Source organism: Colletotrichum chrysophilum (genome assembly GCF_026319265.1).
Source record: "Colletotrichum chrysophilum strain AFK26 chromosome Unknown scaffold_26, whole genome shotgun sequence".
In the NCBI taxonomy this organism is placed as follows: domain Eukaryota; kingdom Fungi; phylum Ascomycota; class Sordariomycetes; order Glomerellales; family Glomerellaceae; genus Colletotrichum; species Colletotrichum chrysophilum.
Window position 1 is genome coordinate 266448 of NW_026517313.1, and position 22447 is coordinate 288894.

Here is a 22447-nt window from a genome sequence, read left to right on the forward strand (position 1 = left end):
CACACCAAGTCAGCCGGTCGGAACACCCCTGGCATAGAGAGAGCATCGTCCAATCCGAAAATTGAACGGGAAGGAGTCGTCATATACCACACCGGAGGAAGGCCAGCTTATGAACGAGTTGCACCGACGAAGGTCTGGTCGGAAGGACCGACTTTCCGCCAATTGAGGGGAGTCTCACGCCTTCTTCACCAGAAAGCCGGACGCTGTTTTTTCAGGTCCGGCTTTCTGGTTGAGAACTTTACCGTCATCGACGATTCCATGCAAGATCGGACGCAAGCGGAAGTAACACCTTCCAACACCGTAACGAATTGACTCGAGATCATATCTACTTCCCCCTCCGCCGCCGCGCGACTATTCTCGTTGACGCCGACGATGGCCTCACTCACTTGACCTAAAGGCTGTGTTTGTCGTAGCGGCGGCGCTTCAATCTTCGAAAAAGCTTGAGTAAGCTGCCGAAGACCACACCCTATTTTCGCCGACGCATGGCAGTTTCTTAGCAGCGGCAGCAAAAAATGGCTTGCTAGTACCCTCCGGATTGAGTTATCGTGAGAAGGCAGCCCCGCGTTATGGTTCCTGTCCGGCTGATCGAGTGCGCAGGCGCCCCAACCCATCGTTGCAGACATGGCGTAGCTACATACTTGCGTTTCGACAGCCGACGGCGGCAGCTCCCTTGGCTTGAAAGATAAGGTGCCAGGATGTCGGCTCAATAGGCGGCTGGTGCCATATATTGCAAGTAACGAGTCGGATTGACGCGACGCTGGAACGGACAGTTAGAAAACTCTGGCGAACAATCTGTTCATGACCTTCTTGTTCCTGTCCTTGCCAACCAAGAGTGGTACCGCTCAGCAAAAGCCGCATTGGGACTGATCTACTGGGCTTGCTGTGGAACACTTCTTTGTCGTGAGACGATCACAAAAGCTTTCGGCGAGGCTACGTTGGTTGGTTGGCAGTCGCTTCTCAACGTCGAGCATCAAGCGCGACAAGGCCTGCCATCGGCGACGCGACTAATCGTCGTCTTTGTTACCCTCTGATCGTAACCACCTGGCTGCCGTGATCATCGGTGTTGCCGTCAGCGGCTCACAATCTGACGGTCGCCTGCGTTTTACTGGCATAGTCAACCCGTGTTTCCGTCATTTACCCAGGCTGCAGCTTGGACGGACCTGCGTGGAAAATTCACCGAATATCTACGCAGACAAAGAAATGGGCCTGCTATTCTTCTGAGAACCTTGAACTGCCCCGAATGTCGACCTGGCATCACAGACGCCTCGACTAAAAATCTGGAACCGAAGCAGATCATGAAATATAGTGCATCGTTTTGGTTCCCGGTGATTCTCGTGGAAATGTCCTGGCATGTCATGTCAGGACCTTACGATGGCTGCCTCCACAGTTTGTGACAACCCCGTGGCCGTGGTTCTGGGAGCTTGACAAACAACAAGCCTCATGGCATATCAATTTGTCAATTTCAAACTTGGTTTTGGACCACTTGGTTGCCGTCGACGTGCTCCGATGGCCTACTCGGATTGCATGGCGCTGAGACGCAGGTAATTTCCAAGCGTCCGTGGGAAGGACGAGCCAGTGGCGCCTACGAACCGCATTGACATCAAGCGCCGAGTCAAATCAACTCAAGCAACCCACCTGGCCCGGGAGGCCTTCAACTTGGGCATCGTGCCATCTCACTGTGGTAACGGGACGACGTCTGTTCTCCCCAGTCTTCACTATGGAGCCACATGGTGGCGCGCTAGGCCGGCGCCATGGTATCCAAGCAGCTAAGAAAAGAAGCATATGATTTGATCGACCGTCGAGTGTCCGAGCAGAGAAGACGACTTGCGATGGACTGCTAACGGTCGTCACAAGCAGAGATGCTCAAACACTCCTCCTCGCGGCTAGAGTCGCACTCGATCGTACCCTGCACGTCGCTCGCCAAGGCCAATCGTTGTTTTCAGGTCGAAGCCCTCTGTGCTCCACACGCAATGCGATGCTATGTAGAGCACACACACTGCCGCATACTGCAACATGCGGGAGTCAGACTGGAGATCAACCCGAAAGTGAGATCTCCAGGGGTACCGCGACCGAAGCGGCCCCCGAGGCTGTGCATCGCGTTGCTGCCGGTTCCTGCGTTAAACCGCCCGCTTCTCAACTGGCGTGGGCCGCATTCAAGTCTAAGGTTCCTTTGCAGCATTGCGAGAAGGCAGCACACCAGATGAGGTACGCCAGCAGCCGGCCGGAAAGCGTGGCCAGTTGAGTCGCATGTCAGGCCCCAAAATTCCAGCGGCCTGGGAATGCAAAGTGACACGGAAACTCTAGAATCAAACACGTTCACGTCAAGACAAAAGCGCACAGAGCCGTGGCAGCCAGCGAACAATACTCAATATCACGAGAACGTGGCAGAGGGCGGCTTCACTCTTGCCGCAAACATGCATGACAAACACACAGCACCTACCCTAAGCCAAGATGCTGAGTGGGAGCGAGCAGCTTCTCGTGGGTCCCGGTCTGGAAATCAGGTGTGGCTTGCCTGCCGCGCTTCCTTCGGCGCTAAATCAGCAGCTAAGGCTACCCGTCCCGTACCTTACATTCCGCAAACGGCCATTTGAGACCTCTTTCTGTCGTGGCACACTGCGAATGCTTCTCTCCCAGAGTCTGGCGAATCCCCCCGCAGCTTTCAGTGGCGTCACACTACGCATTCGCACCTCAACTCAGCGAGCGTTCGCCGTGCCCAACTTGTCAACCCAGATCAGAGCATTCCGACATGGCGGCGACCCGGCTCAGTGCTGTTGGCCGAGTGTGAGCCTCTTCAAGACGCCATCGGCCCAACGCAAACGGGCATAGTGTCTTGTCGCGATCCGCGACATGGGATCTAGATGGAGGAGCAGGGATGATCCAGACTTCCTCTCTGCAGCGGACCATGAGTACGAGAACAGCGCTCAGGAATCGCCCGCGGCCTCGATACCACCACACCAGACCTTCAGTGCCCCTTGATGGAGGAGGACGTGGACGTTAATGGTTGTACATGCTCAACCTCGCACGTCCTCGGCCGGTGGTCTCTTCCTCCGTACCCTCAGTAATCCTCCCATCTCCACTTGGGCAACAGACGTCGCCCAGCCACTGTCGACACACTCTGCCCGAGACGGACGATGGTCCACGGTTGCCGTCAGTCTAGTCCCAGTCCAGCGCTTTCGAGGCTCAGGTCTGGGCCTTGCGTATGTTCTCCCCATCGTAGACGGTGCAAGCGATGTGATGAGTTGTGTTTGCTGCTGCTAGCCGTGTACCCTGTTTCATACAAAACCTGCTGCCACCCTTCCGACCATTCACACCCTGGACACTGCTTCCCACATGGGTTTTGTTTCCTCTTCACCGCCGAGGGTTTAATATCTGCCGTTGCCTTCTGAATACGAGGTTGCTTTTGTGTGCTGCTCGTCTTGACTAATACTCAACGGAGTTTCAGTCGTTTTGGTCTGGTTTGAATACCAACCCTTCGTCACCTTGTTCCGACATCATCGCCTCGAGCCGCCGAACACGACAATCCGCCAAAATATTGTTTAAGGTGTTGGGGTTGATTTTCTGTCCTTCCTTTGAAAGACACGGTGCCTGTCCCGGCTGTATTCAATACCAGCAACACCGGTTGGGCTAATTGCGTGCCACTTACACCGTTCATCCGAAGTGCCACCTGCCGCATTCGAAAAAGGGTCTGGCCGAAAGCAGAAGAGGCGGACGTCACAACAACCAACCTCAGTCCGAAAAGACTTTTTCTTCACTTCTTTCATCGCCTCAAGTAGACCGGCGCAGCGCTCCGATCATTCACCATCACCACTTTTCATCTGATCTCAATCACCATCCCCTGCCCCCTGCTCGGCCACTGAGCGTATCTCATCGATCATCACCACCCTCACCGTTCTATCCCGAATTCAGTCAGTCACAAGAAAACACCATCAAGATGGGCGGAAGATTTTTCGTGGATTGGGAGCTGTGGCAGCAGATGACCTTCGTATGTTTCCCAGCTGAGTTGTCCTTCATGATCTGCAACATATCTAACGGTTGCTTCTAGGTCCTTGCATGTGCCATCGCCGTCGTCTTCGCCATTGGCTTTGTCAAGCTATGGTGGACGAATCGTTACATGGCGAAACTTGAGATTATCGATGCCGAAAAGCGAGCTCACGCCTCTGAGATGGAATCAACCGGTCTTCCTCCCCCGCGAAAGCAGTCCGACATCCCCTTCGGCGTCCGAGCTATCCAGTCTGGTATCGAGGTCGATGGCATCTGGATTTCTCGTCCTGGCACCCCCGCTACCGACTCTCCCCCGAACTCGGCCAAAGGCAAGGGCAAGTACGTCGCTCAAGCTCCCGTCTCGCCTTCCTCTCCCACGAACTCCGATCCTTTCAATTCTCCGGCATCGTCTTCTCGTGGCGGCAATAACTATGGCCCCCAGACCTATCGCCCCAAGTCCATGTCTTCTCAGGGTCGCGTCACAAGTCAAGCCGATGCTTTGAGACGTCTGGAGGGTGAGCCCAGTGCCGATGTGACATACCAGACATACCAGCCTCGCGGAGCCGGAGCCGCGGCCATGCACGACGACGAGTATGGCCCAACCGATCGTATTTCCGGGGACTATGGCGTCGACGTCAGAGTCCCTATTCGCCCACCTCCTGTCAACCGCCACCTGAACAACGCTCGCGGAGGTGGCAGCCCTCCTCAGCCCAAGGTCACTGGCGTTCGTTCATTTTCCGGAAGCCTTCAAATCCCCAACAACGGCAAGAAGGGTTACTCTACTGTCCCCCAGGGTTCCCCTGGTGGCGAGTTTTCCGACCCCTTTGCGAGCCCAAGCCGCTCGCCGGTCACCACTCCCGGTGCCGACCACGCCCTTTTGCCTTCTCAACAGGGCCACCACGTTACGTTCGCGCCCGATGAGTACATTACCGCCCATCACGACCATCACCGCCACCCCAGCGACGGCAGCAGTGGAAGCAGCAGCAGCAGCCGGAGCTAAAGCACCACGCTGTTCAGGAAAATTCAGGCTGAGGACAGTACATGATGAACAGCATTGGTTGGCACAGCGAGTTACTTTTTCAATGTCTTGAGGCATTTTCTTTTCTTCAACTTGGAATTCTAATAACAATGTATCATTAGTAGAACTGCCAATGCTGGGCAGGGTAGATGGAAAAGGACAGGGAATCTTGGCGCCTAACAAAAAAGGAGGCTTCCCAAAGGCGTTTGAGGATTGTAAAAATATCTACGGGCGGGGTTACAAGCAGGTGAGACAGCGAGGGAAGGAGGGGAACAGCAGACGATCGGGAATGCGATGGAATCCATCGTCAGGCCTCTAAAATGAAAGGGGCACCGACTATCCTTAACAACATCAATCACATAGAAAGAATAAACAGAAGAATTAAGAACAATTGCCGTGCAGGTTCAGTGATTCTTCGACCAGTCTGTTTTCGCTCTCGGATACCTACGCTGACTGCTTGGACTTGTGAGAAGAAAGCGTGGTGTCGAGGCTGGGGGGTCAAGCAGCATAAAGTAAGCCCAATAGTAAGCCTGTAACGTCATGTATGTATCCTTGCACCTGGCAAGCGCATTTTCGGCTCCCACCATTGCATGAGGTGCCTTTTTTTTGCTCCGTTCTTCGGCGCAACCTCCGCGATTTCGGCACCGGCCGCCGGATATGCCCAACTCCACGCCTCCCATGGGTCCCCTCCTTCGCTTGGCCCCTCCCTCCCTACCCACCCCACGCTGGCATGAGTGGCTCAACGGACATGACGTGCGCCACCGATGAAGGATCCTTGGCCTTGAGGGATATCAACGTGGACATCTGAGCTTTCCCGCGACTACTTTTCCCTTCCGAGAGTATCTATCTATTCCGTCTGTGCACATAGAATCTCGGCTTTTGGAGTCATTACATGCTGGCCATCGCCTAGACTGTCGACTGTCTAGCGTTAAACATTCGGATCTAGCCTTTTTCTTGGAGATATAGAAAGGCGAACAAACCGACATGTCTCCCACGGAACTTCACCCCGGTACCAAGGGTTTCTCGGACGCGGCCTCATATGACGCGTACCGGCCCTCGTACCCGCCCGAGGCGACGCAGCGGTTCCTGTCGCATCTGAAGATTGCCGACTTTGCACATGCCAATGTTCTCGACCTGGCGGCGGGCACGGGCAAATTGACAGAGGTTCTGGCCGCTAGGCACGAGAGCTTCAATGTCGTGGCTGTGGAGCCTCATGCGGAGATGCGCGCACAGCTGGAGAGGAAGGCGTTGAAGGGCACGGTGGTGAGGGATGGGTTTGCGGCCAAGGTGCCATTGGAGGAGGAGTGGGGCGATGCGTGTGTTGTTGGACAGGTCAGTCTCCCGTTCCCTCTCAGGCTCGACTTGAGACACTTTGGCTTCAAATGATTCACCGCTGACATGACCTTATGAACAGGCTTTTCACTGGTAAGGGAGCTTGAGGAGTTGCCGTTGGCAAGATACTGACACCGACAGGTTCGCAAACGAGGATGCTCTCAAGGAGATCCACCGCGTCTTGAGACCTACAGCTGTGCTGGGTTTGATCTGGAATATTGAAGACTGTAAGACCTTCTCCATTACGATATCCGCTCACGAATTAAAGGATTTTCCCAGCTGACAATGGCGATAGACAACAAGCCAAAGCATTGGCAAGCCAGCACGCCATGGGAGCAGTCACTAAACGAGCTGGTCTTTAGCCTTGGCACCGACGGCCAGCCCCGCTTCCGCGACTTCGTCTGGAAAGACGTCTTTGACCGGCAGCTCGACTCGAACCCGCTCAAGGCCGTCAAGGACGTTGTGCTCGAGGGTGGGCGGAAGATGCCCCTCTTCAGCGTTCCTGTTGGCGAGGGAAAGGTGCCCTTCACCGTCTGGCTTACGCCCGAGGCGGTGTGGAACCGTATCCGTACGCTGAGCCAGATTGCTGTGCTGGAGGGCGCGGCAGCCGAGGGTTTCAAGGACAGGTTTGATGAGATTCTGGCGGGAGAGACGGTCGAGAAGAATGAGAAGGGGGAGGTTGCGCTGCATGGCGTCACATATTTCGCGTGGACTTCGAGGTTGTGATTGGTGACCGATGAGCTGGGAACTGAGGGTATATTTCATGCTTGGTAGATTTTTGTTTTTGTGTGATGAGCGTCTTCGACGAGTATCATCTGCAGACGCAGTGCCCAGCTTCAGCCCCCCGCGTAGCCATCATCAAATTCTCATCCTCCTTTCCCTCACGAGTCCGCGGAGATGTACATGACTGTACAACATTCATCAGCATGATAATTCCAAAGCTGCTGGGACAGTTTTGACTCACCGTTGTTTCCTCTCACAAACGCGTCGCCGTACGCCCGCCTCTTGACGCCGTTGACGTACTCCTCAGTCTTTTCCAGCGCGATGTTCATGTAGCCGTCAACAGACTGCAGCTCACCTGTCGAGCGTGTTAGCTCCCCAAACCAAGTCATACACGCAGATGCCGAGTATTTCCAGCCTCAACATGACCAATCACTCACCCTTGTAGACGACGCCCGAGTTGAGCTTCACAGTGACGGGGTTGCCAATGATGTCGCTGAGGAAGCTGGAGGGGTCCTTACCCTCGCCCTGGCTGATGTTTCCGTTCTCCATTGTGAAGCTCTTTGCTCCGGAATAAGGTGAGGTTGATGGAGGCGATCGGTGGGTATAAGGTGCAGTCGGCAGTGATGAGCGAGTGAGTGAGTGAGGCTGATGGATCCTGGCACTGGATGCGTTGACGATGTTTCGAAGATTGCTGGCTGGCAAACAGCTGGCGCCGATGCGGTTGACGGCCAAAGCGGGGCTGGTGGAAGGCACCTGCACTGGTCGCTCCAAAAGATAGGTACTCAGGTAGGTCCCAGGATGGTTCGCACTGTAAGGCTACCTGGGCAGCGCACACCCCACGGTCTGAAATGTGCAGCAGGCAACTGCAGGTGGGGTCCAGCAATCAATTCTTGCGCTCTCACCACGGAAACACACCACACCACACTGCAGCGACCGCCGCCCCCCAACACAATGCGCGCGCCTTCCAATTCATTCTCGGGGCGCATGGCCGTGATGCTCTCTCCTGCCGCCTCTTTTCTTCCGGCATAGCCCCCGAGCTTTCCGTTTCTTTCTACGTTGTCGAAAACTGCCCTTCCAAAAAAAACCCCAGCCGTTGGCTACTGTATCTTTTCGTCCGTCGGCTTTTCATCGACCCTCCTGTTGGCCCCTGCAACGCAACTTTGATCGCATCGCATCACCTTTTTTTTTTTCCTCCAACAAAATCGAAAACCAGCCGCGCCACGATGGCAGACGCAGCGAAGCCGAAAAAGCGCTTGCCATTCAAGCCGACTGCTTTGCGCCAGAAAGCTGCACCGAAACCAGTGGTCAATAATAGCGACGATGAGGACAACGATGACGGGATTAGCCTCTTCAACCGTGGCGCCAGCGTCTTCGAGCAAGAGCGACTGGAGCAGGAACGACAGCGCAAGCGCAAACAGGCTGAGCGGGAAAAGAGCTCGCAAGCCCCTTCTCCCGCGAAAAGGGGCTCCTCACCAAGACGAGCAAGCGAAGATCCGTTCCACGAAACCTACCACCAGCATGAGGATCTCAGGTACCACCATCCCTCTCAAGCCTCGCGCCACCCCTCCATGATGCTGATCTGTCCACCGTAGCAGAGGCCCAGACACACCGCCGTCAAAACGTTCCCGTACAAGCGACGAGTCCCCAGAGTCGAGGATAAAGCCGTCGCCTTCCAAACGAGCCGGTAACGAGACCCCATCCAAGCGAATGACACGCGCCGCTGCTTCCCGAACGCCGCGCAAACAGGAACCTTTGCCATCGAAGCCTATCATTTCGATCGACGATAGCGACGACGACGAGGATGACATTTACGATGCGTCTCCCATCCGCAAAACCGTTCCTGAGGACCGGGATCCCTCTCCTTTGGTAATAGACGACGACGACGATGATCCATTCGAAGAAAAGAATCCCGCTGCCACGGAAGACGACGACGATGAGATGGCGGAGTACATTCGAGCGGCAAAAGAGCGGAAAGAAGCTCAAGAGAGGCTGGCGAGGGAACAGAGCGAGGACGCGAAACAGGTAGTGGTCATCTTCGTCACCTCTGACATACCCGGCGTCGTCAGCAAGCAGTTCAAGTTCACCCTGTCCAAACCGATCAAGGTTCTCCGCAACGCATGGATAGACGTGCACAGCGGACGACTGGACCTTCCTCAGTCAGAGATAAGTGAGGTTTTTCTCACCTGGCGCGGGCACAGGCTCTACGACTTGACAACCCTCTATAGTCTCGATCTACAGGGCGAGTATCGCAAGACAGCTGGTGGGCAAGACGGTTTCAAGGAAGACTGGACAAAGGTGCACATGGAGATGTGGACACCGGCGCTGTGGGAGGAACATGAGAGGCAAGTGGCGAGGCAACGCAGGCATGACCGCGGGGAGTACTCCGACGACGAAGACGGAGACGGGGGCGACGAGGTCGTAGAGGCCGAGCCCGAGGAGCAGAAGATCAAGGTTCTACTCAAGACCAAGACGGACGAGCCCCTCAAGACATCGGTGCGACCATCCACAAAGATCGGAACGATTATGGAACTGTTTCGCAAGATGCGTGGTTTGGCGCCTGATGCTCCCATCACGCTCATGTTCGACGGTGATGAGCTTGAAGAGGATGTTACCGTCGCGGATGCTGACATTGGCGACATGGAGACGATCGAGGTCTACATAAGATGAGGGCCTTCCTCTAATGCCCGTCTACCACTAACGTGAAACGTGCAGATGGTGAGACCAGGGCCACGGTTGCCGGTGACGAGCAGTGGATTTTGTTCGAGATACCCAGGGAGTTTGAGCGAGTGTCATAGGATAGCTCTGTGGACGTGCTTGGCAGAGCTGGAGAGGCGTTGGGAAAAGTCATTTTCATATCCATCTCTGCGTGAATCTAATAGCAACTGATCCAATGATATCTACTGCGGGTGACTTCAATCATGAATTTCTACGATCTCTTGAGTTAGCATCGCAGAAGAGGTTTAGACCAAGGCAACCATTTTCGTAATTCTCTCCTTAAGCCGGTATAGCCAATAGAATTCGCACTGGAACGATGAGAGCGAGGGAGATGAGGGTAACGAGATTTTCAATCTGGTAGCTATCTGGAGCAAAGGCCACGAAGACCCGTGATAATTAACGTCCATCCTTCCACATAGGGCGTACAAATGAACAAAGAATTCAATCACACAGTTAGTTAACCCTCAATCATCGAGCCGTCTGTCTTTGTCTCAGTTTCTGTGTCAGTTTCTTCCTCGGCGGCACTCGACGTTCACAAACGTCCTGGCGTTAGGCGTGTTTCTCCCCACAGCCCGCACACGTGGGCTGTGCATCGTCTACGGGGAAGCACCAAGCCTGAGTACTTCTTGCCCGCCGAGAGTGAGCCACGAAATCCTCCTTGTTCTCCTCCTTGGCTTCGTTCTCTTCGGCGTCGGCGTACTCGTCGTTGCGCGCCCGGATGTTGAAGTAGCGAGTGCTGTTGTACTTCTCCCCCAGACGCTTGGCGACGTCGTTTGCTTCGTTGAGGGAGACGAGACGGCGCTTGCCGGGGCACTGCTCGAGGACAGAGCGGACAATCTCCCAGACCCGTTGCTTGTCCGTCAAGGACGTGGTTGTCCAGGCACTGCGGTTCTTGTAATCGACAAAGGTGTCGGCATTGCGGTTGACCAGCGCGCGCGGTTCCTTGTCGTTGTTGTAGTTCTTGAAGTGGAAGGAGATGGTGTCCGGCGCGGTGAGTTTCTCGCCGGTCACTTCCTCGCGGGCGATTTCTGCGGGGGTACGGCCGACGGCGTTCTCGCGGTACAACAGCTTGGGGTTGTATTCGAGCAGAGCTTTGGTGAGGAGCTTGTTCCGGGACATGACGGCCGTGTGCAGAGGAGTGTCGCCGGAACCTGAGAGCACCTCCAGCTCGGAGCCCTTGGAGTACTCCAGAATCAAGCCGAGAACCTCGAGGATCTGGTCGTCATTGTCGTACGACTTCCTGTAGGCGTAATGGTATCCTCGACAGGCGCTGGTGATCCACGAGTGCAGAGGGGTTGTGCCGCTTTCGTGAAGGTTGTTGCGCTGCTGGAACAAATGGGTGACGATGCTCGAGTCGACGACTTCCAGCATGGGACGGAGCCTGCAGGCCTTGGGAGAGCAGTCCAAGGCAGCATGGATGATGTTGTCACCCGCGTTGTTACGGATCATCTGGTTCGCGCCGGCCTTGATGAGCATCTTGGCGATCTCGAGTTTGCCAAAGAAGAAGGCGAGCCAGAGGGGCGTTTCGCCGGAGGTCGACTTGTACTCCAAGGAGTTGGGACACGCCTGGATGAGGTACTTGACCGTCCTATCGGTGGCCTCGTTCGACGGTCCCATCACGGCGCAGTGCAAGACGAGCTCATCTGGATGGCCATATCAGCAAGGAGTGTACCATGGAACGAATTGCGGCGTACTTACTCTGAATGCCTAGCCACTTGGAAATGGCGCGCTCGAACCCTCCAGGCGACTGGCTGAGATGCTTCAGTCTGGGATCTTCCCGGGCTGTCTTGGACTTTCCAAAGTCGGTGTAATGGCGATGCGGGGCATCGCTGAGGAACCATTCCACACTGGCAATGTTGCCATTGAGGGCAGCATGGAGGAGGGGCGGCGTCTTCATCCCGGTCGACCTGACAACCATGTTGCGCCCTGCTGTTGCCCAGTCCTTCCTGTAATGTTGTCAGTACAGCCGCGATCATCACAATGATAGCTATTTACCTCTTCTTTCCGTAGACCGTCAATCCCTGGTAATATCTCGGCTTCCTCTTCATCTCGATGCCACTCTTCTTGACAAGGTCGTCCAGCGGAATGCCCGCGCCGGTTCGGCTGATGATCTCGGCCAAAACTGTGGTTCTGCCTTCTTGGACAGCCCGAAGGAAGGCATCTTCCGGGAACGAAAAGCGCCCTCCGACATCCTCTTCTTCCTCGCCGTGTCGGCCGTCGATGAGCTTCTGACCAGCGAAGTGGGTCGCCATGTCGAGGAGTACCTTCAATCCGGCTTGGTCGTCTTGTTGCACAACAAACATGAACAGGGATTGTCTACAATCGTTCCTCGGCTTGCCGTTCGCCATCGCAAAGGCTTGCACGCTTTCAGTCAAAAACTCAATGGGCTTGACAGTCGACTTGACTTGCATTGACACCTGACCAATGTTCTCAATCGTAAACTTCTTATCGACGATCTCTGAAATGATCTTGGGTTCGTCATTGAAATCTGCGTCGCTTTCGTAGGACTCCTCGTCCTCGTCGTCGGAATTGCCGTTGTCCAGCTTGTACCGGGTTGCCTCCTCTTCCTCCGGGGCATACTGAGCCATGACAATCTCCAAAATTGCCGATGCTACGTCGTAATGACCGCGAAGAAACGCCAATGAAAAAGGCGTATTATGTCTATCGTCGTTGACAGAGATTTTCAGCGGTGGCTCATCTTGATCCTTGCCCCAAGCTTGCAAAGTAAGACTCTTGATCTTGTCCACATTTCCGGCCCATGCAGCCTCAAACCTGCGACTTTGTTAGCTTCATTACGTGACGCTCTTGATTTGGTGACTTACATCTCCAGGTAGGCAGCCCTCCTCGTTTCAGTGACGTCAGTCACGCCGCTGAAAGAAATGTTGTAGTCGTATAGGTTGAGTCTCTCCTCAGGCGAAGAAGCACGATTGCTCGAGTCGTCTTCGGGAGCTTTGATATCGGAGTACAGCTCCTCGAAAGTCTTGCCTCCCTTGTCAATGATGGTCTTCTCCACCTTCTCGAGCGTTGCGATGACGTCCTTAATGGCTTCCATCTTCTCAGACGCACCCTTGGTCTCTGCGTGCTTCTTCTTCTCTTCTTCGTACCGTTCGAGTTTCCTTTCATAGCTTGCCTTGCGGTATTCAATGTTCTGAGAGAACATCCAATGCTGATAAGTCCCCTCTTCGTACGTTCGGAGGAAGTCGTCGATGCCGCCGGGTAAAGAAGGCTTCTTGAGAGACGTCTTCTCGCCCTTGTACTCGCGCAGGTGCTTCAGCTGGTTTCGCACGAGATCCAGAATAGACTGGCCCTTATTGTATCGTCGTTGCCATTCGTCCGAGATTACCTGGTGTGATTCGTTGGTCAAAGTGTTGGGGTCTGCGCCGTTCTCGAGGAGTTTGAGGGCTATTTCCGGGTCGGAACATCCCCTGATGGCAACGATCAGGGGCTGTGTCACTGACCGCTGGAACAGCTTCTTATTTTCCTCATAGGTACTGAGTCGGTTGGATGCCTTGGAGAATTTGACTGCCTTCAGCCAGGTGTCGAAGTCGATCTGAGGATTAGCGCCAGCTTCGAGTAGCTTGAGCACCAAGATTGAGTCTCCATTCTCGATGGCTGTGTGAAGAGGAGCAATTGCCTGGGGGTCCCAGTAGCGGCTGCCAAACACCATGTGGTTTAGAGCGGTCTTCAGACCGGCCTTATCATGCTCCCACAGCGCATCAATCATCTCCTGGCTACCGTTTTCAACGTAGCGGTGGAAGGCGGTGCACCCGTTGAGATCCGCTTGGGATGAAGTAGCGCCCAGCTTCAATAACAAGAGAGCCATAGACTTAGCCTTCTCGACAGGTAGCGATAGGGCAAGCGCAAGGGTAAGAATTGCGGCTGTGGGTTGCTTCTCAGAGTCGAGGAATTTGACTGGGAGAAGAGCGTCGCTTCCGAACTCACAGAGAGCCTTGACGGCCTCTTCGTGTCCTTCCGAGATTGCTAGTTGAAGGGGGGAGCAGGGGATATCCCAAGCCAAGACGTCAATCTTGTAAAAGTCGGGCTCATCGGTGGATTCCTCCAGCACGAGATCTTCCTTGCTCTTGTCTTCATCTTTGACCTTGACGAAGGATCCTGTAGCCAAAGAATCAGCTTCGGTATTGCCGGCATCGACCATGTCAATGTCAGAGTCCTCATCGTCGCCCTCGTTGTTGGTGTTCCCGTTCATTGACGCGTCATCTTCGGGGACGCTCCGGGAGGAACCGTCTTGCAACTTGGTACGCATGTCTTTGCGGCGGCGATCCTGCTTCTCATCCTCTTCTTCCTCGTTCGCAATGCTCTTCTCCATGAGAATCTTGATCATGTCTACATTGCCTCGCTCGGCAGCAAGATGAAGAGCGGTCCGGCCATCAGCGAGACGAGCAGTCAACCTAGCTCCGTGCTCGACAAGACAACGAACAATCTCAGGCGTCGAGCCCATCACAGCCAGATGCAATGCTGAAAACCCAGTGTGTGACCTCTTGTTTGGGTCGGCCCCTTCCTGGGATAACCAGTCCAAAACTTCGTTGATATCGCCGTTCACAATACTCTGGGAGAGACGCGCTGTGTTTCCGACGTAGGCCATGTCTGTCCAGTCATCCTCGTTGAGAGGGTTGAAGGAACCGATTTGCTGTCGTCCGGGATCGTCCTATTGCCGACATGTTAGTCAATTTGTTATGCATAATGATAAACCCCGTAAGTCGATTGACCGAGGAAATGGCTCAGCACTTACGATCAGGAATGAGACCTTTCCAGAGATGTAAATTTCAGCCTCCCTCTCGGCCGCCTCCACCTCCTCCGGGGTTGATGGTTTGGGACAGGAGCCACAGCAATCTTCGATGACGTCCTCGACGCGACCAAAGAAGGCAGGATGTCGGTGAAGGTGGACCTCCCTCTCCTTGGGTTGGTTCCACTCGGCGTTGAGGACTAGGAATTGAGTCAGTCGGGGAATGATGTGTGCATAAGGCTGGAAAAGCTTACGCAAATCTCGAGTGTAACAAAGCTTCTCAATCTTCTTCGCATGGAAACTGCACTAGTCAGCAGGAGTCACTGCATCTGCGTTTGTTTTTCAACATACTGCTGGCCGTAGGGAACTGTGAATGTATGGTAGTTGGACACGTCGGTCTCATCAACCCAGTCTGCAACTTCATCCTCGTGGCTGTCTTTGATGTTGCCAAATAGCTGGTGGGGGTTGTAGCGATTTGCTGCTGGACGACCTCTCTCCTGCCTCCGTTTGTTGAGGTATTCGTCACGAACGGATGATGTGGGGAGTCGTTCCAGGACCAACAGTCGAGCCAGGCCGAGGGTTCTCTGAAAACTGCGCTCGAAAATGGTTGGATCGATGCGGCTGCGATCGAGATCAGGCCAGTAGACTTCGAAGTTGCGATGACTGTACTTGGACAGACGGTTCTCATAGGAAGGGCTTCGACGAGTGAGGTCGATATGGTTGATCTGAGTGATGAAACTGCCCAAAGCTCGCGGAGTCACCCAAACTTGCTTTCCGTTGTAGGCTCCACCAGCCGCGTCGATATCGAAACCAGTGAGAATCTTGACGCCGTTAGCTGTTTGTTTGCCGTGGTCTGGCCTGCATTGGCTAGGTTGTGATAGAAAAGTGAAATTATGCCACATACCTCTCCAATGGATTTATACACGCGCAAGACAATCTGAGCGGTATGTTAGTCAAGTTTGCTTATCATACTCGCTTGATGCCTACCTGGATATGTCGCGTGGGGTATTGAGAGGCAATCGTGATGGCATATTTGGTGCGAACGACAGTGACCTCAGTCAAAATGGCGTCTCGAACCGCAGTCTCAATCTCCTTGATCTTCTCAATGGCCTCGTCGTGGGTCAGTCCGTAGAGGAAGAGATCAACGTCAGATGCCGGACAGAACTTCTCGTGGTAGTATTCCCGAAGTTTGCGCTTGGAAGTGTTGAACTCAGCGGGGACCGGCAGAAGGGTGTTGATGACGGAGGATCCAGCGGCAACGACGTTATCCCAGTTCATATCGACGAGGGAGGATTCGGAGAAGACGTTGAAGTTCTTCTGGAACTCCTTGAGGGACGAGACCACGGCAGGAGAGCCATTGGGTCGTCGCTTGTCATCTGGAAGGGCCATTATGTAGCGGTCCTTCTCCTCTTGAGTTTCAGAGTCCAGAGAACGCGCTCGAACCTTGATGTTCTTGGTGTTTTCGTTGAACAATGGCACAAGATTGATGTGAGGGTCGTCAAGAGCCGGGTTCTTGCGGTCCTGGGCGAAGACAGAACGAAGCTGGCCCTCATACTTGCGATAGGGTTCCATGATATCAATCATCGTCTTTTCCGGGTGGTCGTGGATATAATTGACCAGCTCCACATGAGGAGCTGGCAACTCTTGAAGGTGAGGGAGAGACATGGTGACGGGGGCAATGGGTTTGACTTCCCGCGTAGGTTTGACAGAGGAGCCCGCGAGCAGAGATTGAACTTGGCAAGTGAGTTGAGAAGCCTACCTAAATAACTAAGGTAGTGTAGAGAAGGTGACTGACTGCTAGTGGACGGGGTGGAGAGGAAAGAGCAATCGAGCCTCGAAGTGACAAAATGGGTTGAAACAGTTGACAAGCGGGCTGGAGGATAGATGGAATGCAGCTGAGGTGAATGGGAAGGGATTTGGTCAGAGATGAAGGAAACGATGAAGTTGTTTTATACTGGTTTACTCTTCGCTTATTCACATCGAGACTTCACCGTTGGTTGTCAAAAAGAGGGGACATGAATAAAGGATCGTCTAGGCAGAGTCTAGCTCAACGACACGATTTGGGCAGGTACGTATTGGAAAACGGAGGTCTACTCGTTGGTATGTTAGCTCTTTGGGGTAAAACACCATCAATAAGCTGACGGATGCCCTCCTCGGAGGTACCTTGTATTGCAAACGCCGCAGCATAGGAAGCACCTCAGCTCCTCCAATGGCTTTGCCGCCACAACGCTAGCCCGTGACAGTTCTGTTTGCTGGGCGGCATTCACATTTGCCCTGAAGCTGTCGCCAGTACACTGGCCAACATGCTTGCCACGCCAGGCACGAGACGCGGCGGTCAGGCAAAAGAGAAAGGAAGACGCGAGACAGGGGGGTATGCTGCCTGGATCGTGGGGAGCTTTTGACACGAAGTCCAGTGACCTGCAGGGGACCCCGCTGATGTGCCGCTGCCGAGAGCCGCTAAAGCCCGCTGTTGCCTGCCCAGCACGGTCCTGATTGACTCAACCCCAGAATTCTCGCCAGCTCGAGCCTCACGAAGCGCACCCAGAGGCCGCTGCAGCCTGGAATCTGATGGGAAATGCTGCAAATTCACGGGCTTTGCAGCAGATGTGGTCACGCCTGCTCCAGGTCTTTGTAGATGTTTCGAGCTATCGCGATCGCCCGACTCAAGTACGGTCCTCTTCTTACCTTATTTTAGGCAGAATGAGGGTTGGGATTGTAGTCCCTTGATGTGAACCCAGTGGTGACTTTTCCCTCCGAGGATTCGATGATATAAGGTAACTTATTTAAACACAACTAGGACGCACCTACTTGGGGAACAGTGAACAGACAGCTACCAAACGCCAATGACAGCCGTGACTCGAGCTTCAGAATGAAGACGCTCCAAGATATAGGTCAACTTCATCTTAGTTCTATCACCCTTTTGAATGGTGCCATTAATCCCGGCTCAAGACCCTCCTCATCTAATTGTGATGCGTGCTATCCTGTCAATCCAAGCCCACGATTGCTGGCCGAATGCAATTACCAGGTACCGGCGATTTTTCCGAGGGGTATCTTTCGGCTCAGGCACGGTGCTCCGAATCGAAGAAATGGCTTGACACGACAAAATCGGCGGTAAGCGGGATGGACCCGGCGCTGAGTGGATGCGCCCGGAGAAGAGGACCGGGACGCCAAGTGACCCGCCGGCAGCCGCGATACGATTTCACTACGGGATGTGGCAGGGCCGGGGCCGGGGGGCGAAAGCTCAACAGTCACAGCGGGTGACCAGGGTGATGGGCAACAAGGGTGGATCCTCGGCGGGTCATCTAAGGCATCTTAAGCCTTGGCCTTGTGGGGGCATTCCTGTTTCATTTCCAAGAGCCACAAGTCCTGACGTAGTTGACCAATTTCACCCCCGACCAGGCCACATCTGGCAGGCATCGCAGCGCGTATCGACAATTTACGGATGCCCATTCAAGCAATCAGCAGCTTGCCGCGGCAGCTGTAGGCTTCAAGGCATTTGAACCGTTGTTCCCGTACCTCCGCAGGCCTCCCGTGACTATGGTTGAAGGGGCGCAGTCTCGCCTTTCAGCTCTGGAGTGACAAAATGCTCTGTTGTCTGCTTTACCTTGCAGGAGGCTTTCGCGGCTTCGTACGATGTAAACTACGCAGTAGCAGGGTTACATTGTGCGGTCTCCGAATGGTGCGCTGCCCGGGAACCGCCTGCAAGCATGGAACGGTGTGTTTGCCAAAAGCAAGCTGGCGGGAGCTCTGGCCACTCGTCATCCCATCTCCAAGACGCCCGCCAGAAAGAAATTGGCGAAAGAGGGCGCCGACGAGTACCGGCAAACTTGGCACAGAGACGGGTGACGATGGGTGGAACGCCAGCACGTTGTCGATGACCAGCCAATTGTAATGTAAGAGACGGGAGGATGCTGCCTACCACGCATCAGCAACTGTTGAGCCCCCCAAGTATGGCATTCGTAAAAGGCGTATCGAGACGGATGGATGCGTGGATTAGACTCGGATGCTTGCACGAATGGGAGCCGCTGGGATGTAAGAGGGAGACTCGGACCCGGTTCTTACACGGCTCGACTGCATGGTCAGCTGGACGGCGTTGGACTGGATTGGATTTGCTGCGAACCCCCCAACAAGGATGGCGGACTGAGGTGGGTTGAATGTCCGGTTCGCCTGGCAGTACTAGCAGCGCCAGCCAAGCTAGACGGTGTAGACTGTAGATTGTAGACCGCGGTCGTGCAAGGGAGGCAAAGGGAGCGAGAGAAAGATACGGCGATCATGGATTCTGTTCTGCCCATTTTGTTATCGTCGGTTGGCCCCCAAACGACAAACGGGCCAACATCGGGGTTGCTGCCACCTCCGTAAGTCTGAGCCTAAACTCGCGACAAGAGAGCACCCCAGCGAGAAGAATATTGCACATCTCAAACGGCGATTGCCATCATCTCCAGCGTCAGCGCCGCAGCACCTCTGCCCCCGTGAACTCCACGGACACGCTCGGGTCAGGTCCGTCCCAGGTTCACCCCTAGAAAGCCCCTGGTCCACCGTGCAGCTCGACAGGCAGCTTCTAGCGGCGTTGCTCGCAGTGGTTGCGTAGCGGAGGTGCCCACTGACGCCAATCCCTGCCACTTCATTCCTAGCCCGCGTCACTTTGCACTACCCGGCCAAACAAGCATCCAATCCAACACAACACACTTTTCTCGTGCGATTTATGGTGTGGTATTTGGCAACACCCTCTCGTCGCCAGCTGTTTTTCTTTTCCCTCTGTTCCCGTTTTTCCCCCTTCCTCGCTTTGCCTCAGTCCCTCCCGTAGTACCAGATACACCCGACTGTTGATATCCTCGTTGCCGCGCAATCGCAAACAACAAACCCCTGCTGACCAGCTCTCGAGAGCTCACAGGCGCGCAAACAGACCCTGGCAGGCTAATTTGCGCCGAGACATTGTAAGGAGCCACAGTTGCTCAGAGCTGTTCTCATGGGCTTCGCATATTCTAACAGCTGGTTACTCAGAATCGAAGCCGAAATCTACAAAAATCTGGCCTGAAAATAGCAAAACGCCATCATGTCGTCTCACCACTCCCAAGGGGAGGCCCTCGATGATGTTGGCCACAACCCTCACGCGTCCGCCAACAGATGGCGCCACCAAGAGAGCTCTGCTTTTGCGCGCCATGCCGCCCAGGCCCACGCAGTGCCCCGCGACCCTCAGGACCGCGGAACCACAAACGATCTTGCCAGCTTCCTGAACCGCGACCGCGTCGAGCCCGAGAACCCCAACGCCGCACCAAACTTCAAGCCCATCATGATCGCTGCCGGCGAGGCCACCGGCGACGAGCAGCCTCGCGCGACCACCGCCCACTCCTATGAGCAGCCAGACGCTCCCGATGGCAAGGAGATCATTTGCGGTCCCCTGCTCAACTACCGCAGGATGGACGCGGATCGCTGGTATGGAAGCGTCTTGATCGTCGCTAAGGGCGGAGGAAAGACGCAGAGCTTCGCGCCGCACCTCATTCTGCGTCCCGCGGGCTCTGCCGACACTCAGCATGCTATTCCTGAGGCGAATGGCGTTAACGGAACGAATGGAACCGTCAATGGTGAAGGCTCCAACGGCGCAAACGGCGCAGGCGCGAACAGCACAGAAATTCAGGGCCAATGCCTCTACTCAGACCCGCGCAACACCTTCTGGGCGTTTGACTTGTCGCTTCCTCTTTCCCAGACCGAGGCCAAGTGGGAGTACCTGATACCCGACATGCGCTTCTCCAGTATCCGCCCAGACCGCTACCACTTCTTTGTCCCCGCCGTCAACGAGTCGATGCGCATCATGTTCCACTCTTGCAACGGCTTCAGTGTTGGCACCGACGAGGATGCTTGGAGCGGTCCCGCCCTGTGGAACGATGTCAACAGACATCACAAGGAACGCCCGTTCCATGTCATGTGCGTCCAGTGTTTCGGATCACTTCCCTCTGTGTTGCTGACTTGTGTCTAGGCTTGGGGGTGGCGATCAGATCTACAATGACGGAATTCGAGTCGACGGTCCTTTGCGCGAGTGGACCGATATCTCGAACCCCAAGAAGCGCAGGCATTTTCCCTTCCCGGAGAAGCTCCGCCAAGCTTGCGATGACTACTACTTGAAGAACTACATTCGATGGTGAGTGTGAGGCAGCTTCTGAATGCAGGTGCAGTTCTGACGGAGTCTAGGTACTCTACTGAGCCCTTCGCCACGGCCAACGGCCAGATTCCCCAGGTCAATATCTGGGACGACCACGACGTACGTTGAAATCCGCATGTAAGGAGAAGCTCTGCTGATCGGCGACAGATTATCGACGGATTCGGTTCCTATGTCGACGATTTCATGCGATGCGACGTCTTCAGGGGCATTGGCGGAACGGCTCACAAGTACTATATGCTATTCCAGCACCATTTGCCTCCCCCAGTATCGACTTATACATCAGGTGAGTAGCCATTGCATGAGAGAAACGTGACCGTTGGACTTACAGGAGCACAGATCGCACGACCACCACCGAAGGGCAGGGACTCGACCCCAACCAACTCATGGACACCTATGTAGCACCCGCAAAGTCTGACCCGAGCTACATTGTTGGAACACAGCCTGGCGTAAGCAATCTTGAGTTGATGTCATTCTCTCAAGTACTGACGTGTTGCAGCCGTACGTGGCGGAGCATTCGCACAACATGTTTGCCCGACTGGGAGCGCGTATCGCCTTCCTGGGTATTGACGCTCGAACTGAGGTAAGGGCTGTCTAAGACACCGACAAGGAGGTTGTTTTGGCTGACCGAGTGTAGCGTACGAGACATCAAATCAACTACCCCGAGACATATGACTTGATCTTCAGCCGCCTCAGACATGAGTTGAGGACTGCGGCTGAATCAGGACGCCCTTTGAAGCATTTGATATTGTTGTTGGGAATCCCGATTGCGTATCCGGTAGGAAACTGGCTTGACTTCTTTAGCGTGTAGGTGAACGAGCTGACCGGTGCTAGCGCCTCACGTGGCTGGAGAACGTCTTCAGAAGCCCTATCATGGGCCCAGTCAAGTTCTTGAACCGAAGATTCGGTTTGGGTATGTGCAATCAGAACTTCCGGCCGCTTTTCTTTGCTAACCAAGATAGCTGGCGGTGTTTTCAACCATTTCGATGGCAGCGTCGACTTGCTTGATGATCTCGATGACCACTACACGGCCAGAACGCACAAGAAGGAGCGTGGAGCTTTGGTCGAAAGACTGCAGGCTATTGCATCGGAATTCTCGGTTCGCATCACCATTCTCGGCGGCGACGTGCATCTCGCCGCACTTGGCCGCTTCTACTCCCACCCCCGTCTGAATATAGCCACCGAGAACGACCACCGATACATGGCCAACGTGGTATCATCTGCCATCACCAACAAGCCACCGCCAGCTGCGATCGCCAACCTGCTGGCGAGACGAAACAAGATTCACCACTTGAACCACGACACAGACGAGACGCTTCTCAAGTTCTTCGATAAGGATCCGGGCGACTCGACCAAGACGTCAAGCTCCAACCATGTGACCATGCCTAGCCGTAATTTTGCCATTTTGACGGAGAACTCGCCCAATCGCGGACTCGCAGCACCGTCGATCAATGGAGATGCAAGGTCGACGATCTCGGGCAAGGGCGGGCACGATTACCTGCATCTCGGTGAGATCGAGTCCGGCTCCAAGCACAAGGCGGCTATGGCGCAACATGGTACTGGCAACGACGGTAGTCTGGATATCTGCATCCGGGTCGAGGTCAATCAGCACGATCCCGAAGGCATCACTGAAGGCTACGGCCTGACTGTGCCCTTGCTCAAGTACAACCTCAAGCCGGAGCCTGTGATGCCATTCCCTGAACAAGAGCGACCAAACGGTGACGGGGAATAAGCACGCTGGGCGTGGTCGCTAGCATGATCGGACGCTCTATCCGAAGAT

At 54.7% G+C, this 22447-nt stretch overlaps 6 protein-coding genes across 6 annotated transcripts; 4 read left to right on the top strand and 2 right to left on the bottom strand.

Annotated features, from left to right (window-relative positions):
* Positions 1 to 3931: 3931 nt before the first annotated feature.
* On the top strand, positions 3932 to 4981 carry COL26b_004364 (uncharacterized protein; the record flags this gene model as incomplete). The annotated part of the gene is made up of 2 exons (XM_053177242.1): positions 3932 to 3982; positions 4043 to 4981. The coding sequence occupies 2 exons, from the start codon at positions 3932 to 3934 to the stop codon at positions 4979 to 4981; spliced, it is 990 nt and encodes a 329-aa protein (XP_053038838.1).
* A 1002-nt stretch (positions 4982 to 5983) lies between these two features.
* COL26b_004365 (uncharacterized protein) lies at positions 5984 to 7057 on the top strand (the record flags this gene model as incomplete). Its single annotated transcript, XM_053177243.1, has 3 exons — positions 5984 to 6315; positions 6473 to 6558; positions 6627 to 7057. 3 exons carry the CDS (start codon positions 5984 to 5986, stop codon positions 7055 to 7057), a joined length of 849 nt encoding a protein of 282 aa, XP_053038839.1.
* A 155-nt stretch (positions 7058 to 7212) lies between these two features.
* LSM6 (U4/U6-U5 snRNP complex subunit lsm6) lies at positions 7213 to 7603 on the bottom strand (the record flags this gene model as incomplete). The annotated part of the gene is made up of 3 exons (XM_053177244.1): positions 7213 to 7238; positions 7296 to 7409; positions 7492 to 7603. 3 exons carry the CDS (start codon positions 7601 to 7603, stop codon positions 7213 to 7215), a joined length of 252 nt encoding a protein of 83 aa, XP_053038840.1.
* Positions 7604 to 8277: 674 nt separating this feature from the next.
* Positions 8278 to 9721, top strand: COL26b_004367 (uncharacterized protein; the record flags this gene model as incomplete). The annotated part of the gene is made up of 2 exons (XM_053177245.1): positions 8278 to 8585; positions 8650 to 9721. 2 exons carry the CDS (start codon positions 8278 to 8280, stop codon positions 9719 to 9721), a joined length of 1380 nt encoding a protein of 459 aa, XP_053038841.1.
* Positions 9722 to 10318: 597 nt separating this feature from the next.
* On the bottom strand, positions 10319 to 16178 carry COL26b_004368 (uncharacterized protein; the record flags this gene model as incomplete). The annotated part of the gene is made up of 8 exons (XM_053177246.1): positions 10319 to 11412; positions 11468 to 11715; positions 11765 to 12541; positions 12592 to 14435; positions 14520 to 14814; positions 14865 to 15334; positions 15418 to 15450; positions 15501 to 16178. 8 exons carry the CDS (start codon positions 16176 to 16178, stop codon positions 10319 to 10321), a joined length of 5439 nt encoding a protein of 1812 aa, XP_053038842.1.
* Positions 16179 to 19566: 3388 nt separating this feature from the next.
* On the top strand, positions 19567 to 22399 carry COL26b_004369 (uncharacterized protein; the record flags this gene model as incomplete). Its single annotated transcript, XM_053177247.1, has 8 exons — positions 19567 to 20435; positions 20488 to 20649; positions 20700 to 20769; positions 20818 to 20953; positions 21007 to 21116; positions 21167 to 21250; positions 21502 to 21580; positions 21630 to 22399. The coding sequence occupies 8 exons, from the start codon at positions 19567 to 19569 to the stop codon at positions 22397 to 22399; spliced, it is 2280 nt and encodes a 759-aa protein (XP_053038843.1).
* Between the last annotated feature and the right edge of the window lie 48 nt (positions 22400 to 22447).